The sequence below is a fragment of the Muntiacus reevesi genome, chromosome 6 (assembly GCF_963930625.1).
Source record: "Muntiacus reevesi chromosome 6, mMunRee1.1, whole genome shotgun sequence".
Classification (NCBI taxonomy): domain Eukaryota; kingdom Metazoa; phylum Chordata; class Mammalia; order Artiodactyla; family Cervidae; genus Muntiacus; species Muntiacus reevesi.
Window position 1 is genome coordinate 5,923,143 of NC_089254.1, and position 13,227 is coordinate 5,936,369.

General features: G+C 40.7%; 1 protein-coding gene across 2 annotated transcripts in view; it reads right to left on the reverse strand.

Annotated features, from left to right (window-relative positions):
- Positions 1–10,647: 10,647 nt before the first annotated feature.
- The window catches only part of VWC2 (von Willebrand factor C domain containing 2), a 126,229-nt gene continuing 123,649 nt past the window's right edge, over positions 10,648–13,227 (reverse strand). For both annotated transcript variants that reach the window (XM_065939271.1, XM_065939272.1), the window contains exon 4: positions 10,648–11,050. In XM_065939271.1, coding sequence (XP_065795343.1) covers positions 10,899–11,050 — 152 coding nt within the window. In that variant the 3' untranslated portion in view covers positions 10,648–10,898. The remainder of the gene's footprint in view (positions 11,051–13,227) is intronic.

Below are 13,227 nucleotides of genomic sequence, written 5' to 3' on the forward strand. Positions count from 1 at the left end.
TTCAAGTACAGGCATGTTGTTTATTGTACTAAAAATGCATATATATGTCACCTCAGTCTACAGGAAACTGTGTAATTCATAAATGTAGTGAGTACAATCCCTACAACAGTCTACTAAAAATGAAAACAGAGAGCTATGGTTTGATATTCACCTGGTACCTTATAAGTCATCACACATATTTATAAATGATGCCCTTTAAAATTATTTTTTATTCATTTTCAAATATTGGCTCTATGGAATCAGTATCTGCAGTTATATAAAAAATTAAATGATAAGTAGTAAATAACACAAATACACATGTATATATACACGTTATGCTTATAGTTATAAGCAAATATATATAGACCTTATGAATTACATGGTCAAATTAGAATGGCAGAGTCCACTGTGTGGCATCTTTCTCAGTCTGCTCTGCACACTTTTTACTGCTTCCATCTACCTTTCTTTGATGTCAGACATGAAAGAAATGTCTGCCCAGTGATGCATTGCTTCTCTTTTGTTTGTTTTGTTTTAATCTGATCCTGCTTGTATTTATACTTCAGATCTCAGTGAACTCAGAGCATAACTGTTCATCCATTTGTTTAGATGCATACATGTACGAGAAGAAAACTTCCAGCTGGAAAATATAGATAATTCTGAGGAATAAATTGAGGGAAATTATCTCACCCAAAGACTACTTTTTAGAATGTCTTTTTTTTTCTTAAGGGAAAATCATGCTTCTAAATATTTTAAAGTTTTCTAACACACTATTAAAAATCTGTGCTAGTCTAAATTTCCACCTTTTCGTTCCAGATCCAAATTAATATTTCCTTTACATTTCCCTCATTATATAGCCTTATCTGTCCTTTAAAGTATAGGCATGTTGCTTCTTGTACTAAAAAAGCACATTATGTTTATTGCAAAGACATTTAATTTTTTATTTTTTCAATTGAAGTACATTTGATTTACAGTGTTGTGTTAATTACCTCTGTGTATCAGTGATTCAGTTATATATATATATATATATATATATATATATATACCTTCTTTTTTAATATTCATTTCCATTACAATTTATTGTGGGATATTGAATATAGTTCCTTGGAAGACACAGTAGGACCGTGCTGTTTACCATCCTGTCTGTAACAATTTGCCTCTGCTTAGACTGAATTCCCAGTCCATGCTTCCCTCACTCTCTCCCCCTTGGTCAGAACCACCAATCTGTTCTTTATGTAAAGATGTTCAGTTTTTTTTGCATACATAGGGGACACATTTTGATTCTTTAGTGTTTCTATTTGTAAGATCTATACCTTTTATGGTATTGATTCATTATAATTAATTCAAATCTATAAAAAGATAGGAAATAATATCCTTTATTGCACTGATGCCTATTTTTGAGTGGAAATTCTTCTAGAGAAAAATAGAGGGAGGGTGGCGGCCGCTGGACTGCCCCAGCCCGTCGAGACTGACACCCAGAGGGACCTTCTCACCCCCTCAACCACCCTCACCACTGCTAAGATTGTCCCGTTGGGGACAGTCTTTGCCTTCGTTTTGAGACGTAACAAGTGCTTTGAAATCACGGGTTGAACTTTATGGAATGTGGGCACATTGGGCTTTTCCCAGATGCACAGTGGTAAAGAATCCGCCTGCTAATGAAGGAGATGCAGGACGTGGGTTTGATCTGTGCATCAGGGAGATTCCCTGGAGGAGGAAATGGCAACGCAATCTAGTACTCTTGCCTGGAAAATTCCAAGGACAGAGGGACCTGGTGGGCTACAGTCCATAGAGGAGGACACAACTGAGTGAGCACATGCACAATGTGGGCAGATTACATGTATAATTAATTTATATTAGTTAAATTAAGTTACAGTTTACAAGGGTTAAATGAAAATAAAATGTGGGTGGAGTATAACTCACCTAAGAAGACACTTAATACTGTTACTGGTTCCGTACAATCTTAACCTCATAATTTGATCCCTACTACATATCAGGAAATTGCAAGGTTTTTAAATTTTAAATTATAAATGGTGGTACTGATGCAAATTTATGACTTTAATGCAAAAGTTCAAAGTGGCATGTGATGCCAGAGCTGTCTTTACTGACCTAAGGCCTAGACAGTAAAGAATCTGCCTGTTATACGGGAGACCTGGGTTTGATTCCTGGATCAGGAAGATACCCTGCAGAAGGGAATGGCAACCATTCCAGTATTCTTGCCTGGGAAATCCCATTGACAACAGAGTCTGACGGGTTACAGTCCATGGAATCACAAAGAGTTGGTGTCCTAAATAAGAGCTCCCTGGGCCAAAAGGTCAGGTATTTCTTGGTCTTTCAGGCCTAAACCATAGTCAACATACAGGATGCACTCAAAAAATATCTGTAATATGACTTCAGTGGTTAAGGAAGCTCAGTAGATGCTCCTCTGGGAAATTTGATGAAGGTGGAACCACCCATTCCAGCCCTGACTATGCCCCATGCAGAGAAGTGGACCAGATGGATGTAGCCTCAGTCCTAACACTGAAATATAGACAAGTCATCTACCATTCCCTCAGTGACACAGCAGAGTTGACAGAAGGAGGAAATCAGATGAAAGAATCTGAAATGTCTGTTCTGCATGTCATAAAACTGGCACACAGTAAACAGCAGTTTACCTCATTTAGTTTCAGGAAGATGAGTCATAGTATTTGGTCATGTTTTATACATTTCAATGCAAGGACCACACCTAAACAAGACACAGAAAACACCACTGACCCTTGAACACTCTTTTAACCAGGGATGCTGATACAGTTTGGTTAGAAGTTAAACCATATGACAGACCTTTAGACGAGAGAGTCATGTTTTGTGAGGAAAAACGTTTCAGTCTCACAACTGTCGAGATCACCGTAGCTGAATTAGGGGAATCTGTGGCTGTTCATTCCCTGTATGTTTGTGGGTTAGAGTAGAAGAGCATTTTGGAAATTTCCCTCTAATTCCTAGTCTCTGCTATAAAAGCAAATGATAAGACTTCAAGTCTCTGGCTCTGGTATAACATAGAGTCTGGTTCCATCATTGAGTGGACTGAAACTTGAGTCAGTTTTTTAATTTCTGAGCCTACATTTACTTTTCTGCAAAAAAAAAAAAGATATGTTAACTACTGCCTGGGGAAACTGCATAATTCTTGTCTTACAATTTGTATTTCTTGATTGCCTAAATGGATTATTTCAGACTATGAAATAAACTACTCTGTTATATATATAGTATGCTGATAATTTCATAACACATTACTGCATACTTTTGACTGTTTTCTTTTTAATTGTAGGAAACTACATGCTTATAAAGAGAAAAAAATCCCTCAAATTACACAGAAAAATACAGTTGTATTCTTTTGATAATATAAATATAATAAAGAAAACGGGAAAACAAATATGCTAAGAAAATATATTGAAGAACAGTTTGCCTGAAATTATTTCCAAGCTTTTAAAAGTGAAATAATTAAATGTTATATAAATTTGAGAGATGTTTATATTTTCTGAAAATTAAGTTAAAACTTAGGTGTAACTATTTACAATTTTTTTTACTCATCAGACTATGTCAGTAATGTGCTCAAATGACTGCAAGTATATCCTTTGATTATTTTTGATTCTGTGTCTAAATCATGTGGCAGCAACAGGCTTTATGTACTTATCTGAACCTAACAGGTAGGAATTAAATAAAATGTATTCCTTACACCAAAAATGCCCATGTGCCAAGCAGTTAGACCACATTTTCATTTACATTTTCTGAATGTAAATGTTAGTGAAACTTTGGTTGAGTACTCTCAGCTGGCATGCCTGTCCTGTGTCACTTAATGTTCAATGAGATTTATTACTTTTAAAATTAGGCATGTGGACTTAATTGCCATATTTCTATGTTAGGTTAGAACGCCAGGTTCTTTGCAAATTCAGATTGAAGTTTGACACTGGTGCAGGCAGATTCTTTACATACTGAGCCAATGGGGAAGCCTGAAATATAGACAACCATCAATTTTTAACACTTTTCCAACAGGCTATGGAAATCAGTATGCAGATGAGGAAGCAACAGTTAGAACTGGACATGGAACAACAGACTGGCTTTAGATAGGGAAAGGAGTACATCAAGGCTATATATTGTCACCCTGCTTATTTAACTCATATGCAGAGCACATCATGAGAAATGCTGGGCTGGATGAAGCACAAGCTGGAATCAAGATTGCTGGGAGAGAGATCAATAACCTCAGATATGCAGATGACAGCACCCTGATGGCAGAAAGTGAAGAACCAAAGAGCCTCTTGATGAAAGTGAAAGAGGAAGGTGAAAAAGTTGGCTTAAAGCTCAACATTCAGAAAACTAAGATATGGCATCTGGTCCCATCACTTCATGGCAAATAGATGGGGAAACAGTGACAGAGTTTATTTTTCTGGGTTCCAAAATAACTGCAGATGGTGACTGGAGCCATGAAATTAAAAGATGCTTGCTCCTTGTAAGAAAAGTTATGACCAACCTAAATAGCATATTAAAAAGCAGAGACATTATTTTGCCAACAAAGGTCCATCTATTCAAAGCTATGGTTTTTCCAGTAGTCATGTATGGATGTGAGAGTTGGACTGTAAAGAAAGCTGAGCATCGAGGAATTGATGCTTTTGAACTGTGGTGTTGAAGAAGACTCTTGAGAGTCCCTTGGACTGTAAGGAGATCCAACCAGTCCATCCCAAATGAAATCAGTCCTGAATATTCATTGGAAGGACTGATGCTGAAGCTGAAACTGCAATACTTTGGCCACCTGATGCGAAGAACTGACTCATTTGAAAAGACCCTGATGTTGGGAAAGATTGAAGGCAGGAGGAGAAGGGGATGACAGAGGATAAGATGGTTGGATGGCATCACCGACTCAATGGACATGAGTTTGAGTAAACTCCGGGAGTTGGCAATGGATGGGGAGGCATGGCGTGGTGCAGCCCATGGGGTTGCAAAGAGTCATACACGACTGAGCAACTGAAGTGAACTGAACGGAAACTCTTCTGTACTGATAACTCAGTTCATTGATTCATTAATTCATTAGATACCTGTCGAGTTTTTTAATCATGTAAAAAATTCAAATGCGCAGGAGCACTCACAACTATGTAAGAAGGTCTCAGATAAGAGCTTTACATTCCAAAAATAGGAAACAAGCAGTAAATACCAAAACTATAGACATGCTTTATCATCAATGAGTACCAATGTGTCCTCAGTATAAGAAATTAATTATGTTCAGTCTCAGAAAGTTTACACCAAAATATTCTCTGGAGGAGGGAAAGACTACCTTCTCCAGTATTCTTGCCTGGAGAATTTCATGGTCAGAAGAACCTGGTGGGTTACAGTTCATAGGGTTACAAAGAGTTGGACACGACTGAGCGACTTTCACTTCAGTAAACTTCCCTGACTCAGAAATGGCCAATGAATGTCTTATGGCTGCTGAACCTTAACTGTGCAACAGTAGGGATTGGGTAATAGCCTGAATCAAAGAGATTTTAAAGAATAGAGCAAAAATAAAATGAACCATAAGGCAAAGTATGATATGATTTTGAAATCATGCTAAAATACACTATTCACAATAGCCAAGACACAGAAGCAAACTAAATGTCCATTGACAGAGGAATGGATTAAGAAGATGTGGTACATATACAATGGAATATTACTCAGCATTATAAAACAAAATAATGCCACTTCCAGCAATATGGATACAACTAGAGATTATTGTGCTAAGTGAAGTAAGAGAAAGACAAATATATGGTATCACTTATATGTGGAATCTAAAATGTTACACAGATGAACTTATCTATGAAACAGAAATAGACTCGCAGATATAGAGAACAGACTTGGCGACTGACGAGAGGGGGCGTGGTGGGGGAGGGATGGATAGGGACTTTGAGGTTAGCAGATGCAGACTATTATACAGAGAATGGATAAACAATGAAGTCCTATGGTACAGCACAGGGAACTGTGGTCAGTATCCTGTGATAAACCACAATGGAATATAAAAAAGAATGACCATATGTGTACAGTTGAATCACTTTGCTGTCTAGTAGGATTAACATGAGATTGTAAATCAACAATAATTTAATTTTTAAAAGTTAATCATGCTAAAATAAGATACCAAATGAACACTATGGTGGGGTATAGAATAACCATATCATTTGGACTAAGGAAGGCTCCTCACAAGCAATGACCCTTAAGTTTCATCCTGAAAAGTGGCTCAACTCTCCCAGCACTGAAAAGGCAGGGGTGGGAGGCTGAGACACACTCAGAGCACTGTCTGAGGCACCCGGGGCCTAAGTGCTGTGAGCCAGTGGGTGGGTTGGAGTGTGGACCAGGACCTATTTGTGAAGATGCTAGTCTGCCATGCTGAGGAGTCTGGCAGTTCTGTGTGCAGTTGGGAGAATTCAGTCAAAATGGAAATCTATGTTTAGGGAAATAAAATAGACTGGGAGGTTGATTTGCAGTGAGGAGCATGGAACAGTGAGGAGTGGCAGCTGGAATGTGAAAAGTATGAGCCATAAAAATGCACTTTTTTCTAGAATATGTGTATTGCTTGCTGTAAACCAGATTATGCAGGAAAACGGACTGCATCAGCCATTAGAGTGCTAGTGGTGGGCATCTATTAAGAACATTATGTTGCAAATTACATTGGCCAGAGAAACCATGTGCTGTAATCAATGGTGCCACTAATGGGGAAAGAGGGTGAAGAATCTGCCTGCAATGCAGGAGACACAAGAGGTGCGAACTCCTGGGTCGGGAAGATCTGGAGAAGGACATGGCAACCCACTCCAGTATTCTTGCCTGGAGAGTTCCGTGGACAGAGGAGCCTGGTGGGCTACAGTCTGTAGGGTTGCAAAGAGTTGGAAATAACTGAAGTGAATGAGCATAACACTCATGGGGAGTGTTATGGGGACGCCTGGGACTGTCCCGTTGTGTCAGTGAGCTGACATTCAGAAATAAAAAGCAGATGATCTCTTGCCTATTCAAGCAAATAGAGTTAGTTGTTACTATTTACCTAATTTGGCTTGTGTCTATTCTTTTGTTTTCACTTTCAATAATCTATATTTAAAATAATTGATGTAGTTTTCAATAATGCTTGTTAGAAACTGTATTTTGCATGTTTCAACTAATGGACACATTACAAAATTCATTTCAATGCTTAAAAGCAAAACAAAATAATCAAAAACATCTGAATTCTCTGAAAAATTTAGAACTTTTTAAAAACAATGTAGACATACAACACAACATTGGGGGAATGAAGAGAAGCATTTATTAAACATTCATGATGCCAAAAATTTTTAAATGTTGAGAATTTGTCCTTTAATAGGTTTTCCTGTGCACCAGAGATGAAGGCATGGAAGGTATGAAAAGATTAAAAAGAAAATAATCAAATGCAAATAAGCATATAAACTCCTTGAAGACAAGCACATGCCCACCTCTCCATTTGAACTGCAGGCTTGGCACATCGCTGAGGGTACAGCTAATGTCTGTTGTGTGCAGTAGTGAAATAAGAGCTTTGGTAACTCCCCAGGGCTTTTGTGTAATGTACAAGTACTGATGGATCCATCCAACAAAGAAAGAGCCTATAACCGAAAGAATGACTCTAACTTGAAAATCTAAAATGTCAGGTTAGAAAGTTCCAGAATCACTCTACTGTTACATAAGTACATTCATGTTTTCAGATATGTAGTTTGAATGATTTTAAATGAATTAATATAATTCATTGGTAAGCATGAGTTCCTTTTTTTTTAACTTGAATCAGTCATCCAACATATTTATTAGGTAGTCATAGAGCAGACCTATTTGAATTTTAGGAATTGTAGCTCTCCCACCACTTCTGTGGGCTTCCCAGGGGGCACAGGGGTAAAGAACCCACCTGCCGATGCAGGTGACACAAGAGACACGGGTTCCATCCCTGGGTCAGGAAGATCCCCTGGAGGAGTGTGCGGCAACCCACTCCAGTATCCTTGCCTGGAGAATCCCACGGACAGAGGAGCCTGGAGGGCTACCATCTATGGGGTCACGAGAGTCAGATATGACTGAAGCGACTTGGCACGCACCACTTCTGCTCTTGAATTTTGAGGCTCCTTCCTCAGTGCTCTGTCAAAACCACCATATTTTGGAATCAGTAACTTTAACTCATTCTGTCCCCTATTCATAATGCAGGTTTTGAGGTCATTACATTTACTGAATAGAGCAGTTTCATTGTTAGAAATCTCAGCAAAGTGTTCTATGGAGGAGAAAGGTGGAAACCAAATCTCCCCCTGATGTATGGATGTGAAAGTCTAAATCAACATCATGAAATAAAGAACCCAAGAACCACATTTCTCTTGGACCACAGTGCACGTAGTAACATTCTGTATTGTGTCTATGCTGCGTCATTAATCCAGGTCCTGCCCTGTGTTTGGTGATACGTCATCCTTATGTGGAAAGAGGAGGGGGGTTAGTTTACTGAGATAACTGCCCCAGGACTCTGACTCTGAGAAGCACTCCTGGGACCAGGGTGGGTCACAACGACTTTAGACGGTGTCCGGGAGGCGATCAGGTTCACTCTCTCTGTGCAACCCAATAGCAGGTTACCTGAAGTTCTCACTGAGCTTACTGCACCCTGGGGAGGGATGACATCACCAAGGGAAGCAGGGGGACTCTGGGCCCCCTGGGTGGAGTCTCTAGTGGGGAGCGGAGGGGCTTCCTATGTGCTGAGACAACCCTCCTGACCCACTTCCCAGGGGGCTGGGCCATTTGTTGGCAGAATCATACCTTTGTATAACCTTGTCCCATAAAATGTTTCCCTGGGATGATGGAGAGATGGCTGATGTCTAGTGGCCTTTAACACCAAAAATTAAATTTTGGAAAGCTGATCATACCTGAGATTGTCTAGGTGGCGCTTCCCCTGAGGATTTTCATGGAAAGCAGTGTGCAGAGCCCATCAGGCCCAAGATAAAAATGAAATATAAGCATTTGTAAATTTCCAGAGGATTCAGTTAGCAGTGGCTTTGCAGTTTACTAAGGTCCACATGGGTCAATTTTTTAGTGATGACAAAAACATTAAATTTGCTCGACTATTATTCATACTTTAATGACTGATTTCTTTGTATGGAAATGAAGCCTCTGACTGCCTCTGCTGACCTCTAGCACAGCCCCCACCACAGCACACAGTCATTTCTTCTTACTGTTACACCAGAGGCCAAAAATCCATGAAGGCAGGAAACCATGATTTATTCCTTTTTTGTGGTCACAATTAATTTGTACTTAGTGGATGCTTAATTTAATTTCTGGAATAAATGTATGGGACAAAAAGCTTTAAAGATGTCAAAGAGTGACCATAATTCTGCCTTTTCTCCATAAACTTATTAATCTCTGACTACGTTTCTCATCAATGTGCCAAGTGTTGATGGGCTCAATAAGGGCAGAAGTATTCTCTATCACACACTGATCAGATCAGCGGGGACTGGCAGTGGCTTCTTTTAGCCACATGAAGAGAAGTGGAGTCAATTTGGAAGGACATGTAACTCCAGGAACATTGCACGTGACCGTCAGTGCTATTTTAGCATATTCAACTGCTTTCTCACTTGGCTCTTGCGGAGTCATGAACACAGGGCTCTCACTGAGGACTGGATGGTGCCAATCGTGGAGGAGAAAGGATCAGTCCCAAGAGACCCACGAGTCCATGGACAGCTGGGTTGTCTGTACTGCATGTAGATAGAAGGCATAGACTTGTTCCGGGGCTCGGTTTCCCTTACTGCTCCTCCGAGAAACAAGGGTCCCCCTATTTGCTTTCTTCAGCATGAGGCACCAATAACGCAAACTGTCCTATTCTGTTCCTCAGTTTATGGCATTATGTAAAGTCATGCTTAGAAGAAAAGTAAGTTATGTGAACGGACATATTTGTGTGCATCTACCCATGGCCCACGGTGTGAGAGCTTTGAATGAACAGAAAAATGTTGTATTAGTTACCTTTGTACCTGCATCTCCCAAATGACTGAGCATGGAGATAATAAAAGCAGAAAGTTACAAGAAGGAAGCATTACAATTTGTGTGAATTAGACCAGATCCTTTCCCTGATGGCTCAAGAGGTAAAACCTCTGCCTGCAATTTGGGAGACCCGGATTTGATCTCTGGGGCAGGAAGATCCCCTGGAGAAGATAATGGCAACCCACTCCAGTACTCTTGCCTGGAAAATTCCGTGGCTGCAATCCATGGGGTCACAGAGTCAGACACAACTGAGCGACTTCACTTTCACTTTCTAAGGATCAACACTACATACCTCTCTGTAATGAAACAGAATTTGGACAGTATTCCACCTGAAACCATCACGACATTGTTAATCAGCTATACTGATTACAGTGTAAAATATACAGTGTTAAATATATACAGTGTAAAATAAAAAGTTAAATAATTTGGACAGGATCTTAGAAAAAATCCATCCTCTTATCTCATGATCCATTCATGGGTGCGCTATTCTCAAGATTCGAAGGAGAATCAGTGACCACAAATAACCTCGCATGATGGAATCAAGACTGAAATAAAAAAGCAGGTACACAGCTCGGACAGTTGACAACACAGCATTTTTAATCTGTATCTATAGAAAACATGTATAGAAGCTCTCTAATAGAGGGATTATAGAAATACATTTCATATATAATAGTGGACTTCAGTGTACTTACTGTGAAAATAGCACATTTATTTAGAGACGGGTTTTTTTTTTTTTTTTTTGCCCTAAGTTCTTGTGGATGTTTTGAAATACGTCCAGTTCTTTCTCTTGCAGTCTTTGTGACCCAGAAAAGCAAAAGGACCGACGGTTTCTCACGGTTCCTCGTGGAAAGTGTCGCCCATTCGGCGGGCGTTTCTGAGTGGCGCAGCAGGTCCAGGCTGGGCAAGGCGTCTAGCAGACGCGAGGCGTGCGGGCCCTACATCTGGCGGCATTCGTGTCTGGTGCACATGGCCTGGCGCTCGATCCTCCAGGTGCCCTCCTCGTAGGTGCAGTGACAGATGGTACACTCGTCCGTCTTCACCTCTCTCCCAGCAGGGATGACCGCCGTCTCCGCAAAGCAATTCGGGCCTGCAAGGAAGAAACAGGCTGTACTGGTGTATGACACGTGTGCACAAGTGCACCACAGATTTAACTCGGGACTTGGCTCTCCCCCACAACTTGTACCCACTCTCTTTCAGGATGGACAGTGAAAAAGTTTACCGTTTCAGCCTGGGAACTGCTCCCACTTTTTTCCTGAAATGCAAGCCATGTTGTTGAAAAGTTTTATGAGTGACAATCCTGTGATTTTCATCGATAGACTGTTCTGTTCTGGGGCCAAATCTGCAATCGCTTGATTGAATTAATTCCAAGTCATCAAAGAAAAACTTGATTAATTGGGACTTTAAGAGAACCAGGCTTATTAGCAGAGAGTAGAAACAAGCAAATTGCTCAAAGCAAACTAAACTCAGTGTTACCCACCACACCTCTTAGAGCAGGTTTCAAAGGTCAGTGGATGGAACAGCCACCTGGAGGACTCCAGAAATCCTGATTGCCCGTCCCAACCCCAGGACTTCTGACTCCCAGGTTTGGGCTGGGGCCATGGAACCCGCTTGGATAACAAGTCCCAGGTGATGCTGTTGCTGGTCTGGGGCCACATTTTGAGAAGCCCCAGCTTTGCCGGGACCGAGGGTCCATTGTCAGTAGCCTTTCTTGAGAACCAAGGACCCTTCAATTCTCAGTCCAAGCCCCGTACCAGCTTCTCTACCAACAGAGGTGCCACGTGCATTTTACTCCATGTAAAATCCAGGACACAAAGAGATGGGTACTGGGGAGATTTCCAGTGTGAATTATTTCCAGTGGAGCAAATGGTTTCTATGTTACGGTTCACACCCCCAGCTCAGAGAGGAACAACTGTGCAGGCTCCAGACCCTCCTAAATGAAGACTCGGGCCCTCAGTGCAGCCTGAAGAGACGCCCCGACCCTGAATTTCAGGCCAGGCTCTCATGCTCATCCTCCCGTCCTTTGCTTCTAAAGTCTCTGACGTGTGCTCACACCAAAGCACGTTCAATGCCACTTTTCAAGTCATCAAAAAAACACTGCAAAATTAAAAAAGATAAACTACTCCACTAAACTCCAGGATAAAAACTGACCTTTTTATAATTCTGGTCAGAATAATTCTAAGCAGAATAACTCATGCTTCAGTGGCTGCGGTCACTGTAGGACTCTGGATCTTTCTTTGTCAATGATTTGCAACCACTGCCGTCTTTATATTCAATTGTCCCAAATTCAGCTGGTGAGAGAGGCCAGAACGTCAGGTTGCTCTGCTCCCATGTTCTTTGACTAACCCCATCAGCGGCTCTCAGCCTCCTCCATGTCTGCACCGACATGTTTCAGCTCACCTCAGCTCATCTGGAATCAGCCTCTTGTCTGAGGGGCCTGGAGTCCTTTGGTAGAAAGGAATATTGAGGATCCGAGACCTGGTTATTGCAAGCGCCTGATATTACTGTGGTGACACAGCTCCCAGCCCCTCTCAGTGGGCACAGGGGGGAAGGATCTCACACACACACACACACACACACAGGTTTTAAATTGTGAGTTTACATTGTTAGAGTTCAAAATCCTTTCTTCTTAGATTTTATATATGTATATCTTTTCTCTTACAATGAAACACTTCAAATTTAACATGTTTATTTGAGTGATTCCATTAACTCTTTGCTTAATTGTACTTAGATTTTAAATTATCTACCATCTCTTGCACTGAGACTCTTGTTTATTAAAACCATAAACATGTTGGGACTTCCCTGGCAGTCCAGTGGTTAAGACTCCCCACTTCCACTGCAGGGGACGCCGGTTCAATCGTTCAATCGTTCGATCGGTTCAATGGTCAGGGAACTAAGATCTCACACGCCGCATGGCCAAAATAATAATAATAATTATACATATTCATCTATTTTCTCTCACAGTTACATAAAAGTTTTAAAATGACACCATAAGTGTTATTCCTAGTAAACAAAAAAAATTTTTTATAGTTCTTACAGTCAATGTATTTTATTCAGAAGTTGCTCAGTCTTCGCTCTGTGTGGTCCCAGGGACAGTGATGTGTGGAGTGAGGTTCATCAGTTTCACTGTATCCTCCCTCCAATCCTCCTTCCTCCTCGGCCATCTGCCGCCCTGGCCACTGCAGTAACCACTTTTACTGGTTCTAATTTATCCCCTAGCGTAACTTGTTTTTTAAAAGAGTAAACAAATCATTCATCTTTCTTTCA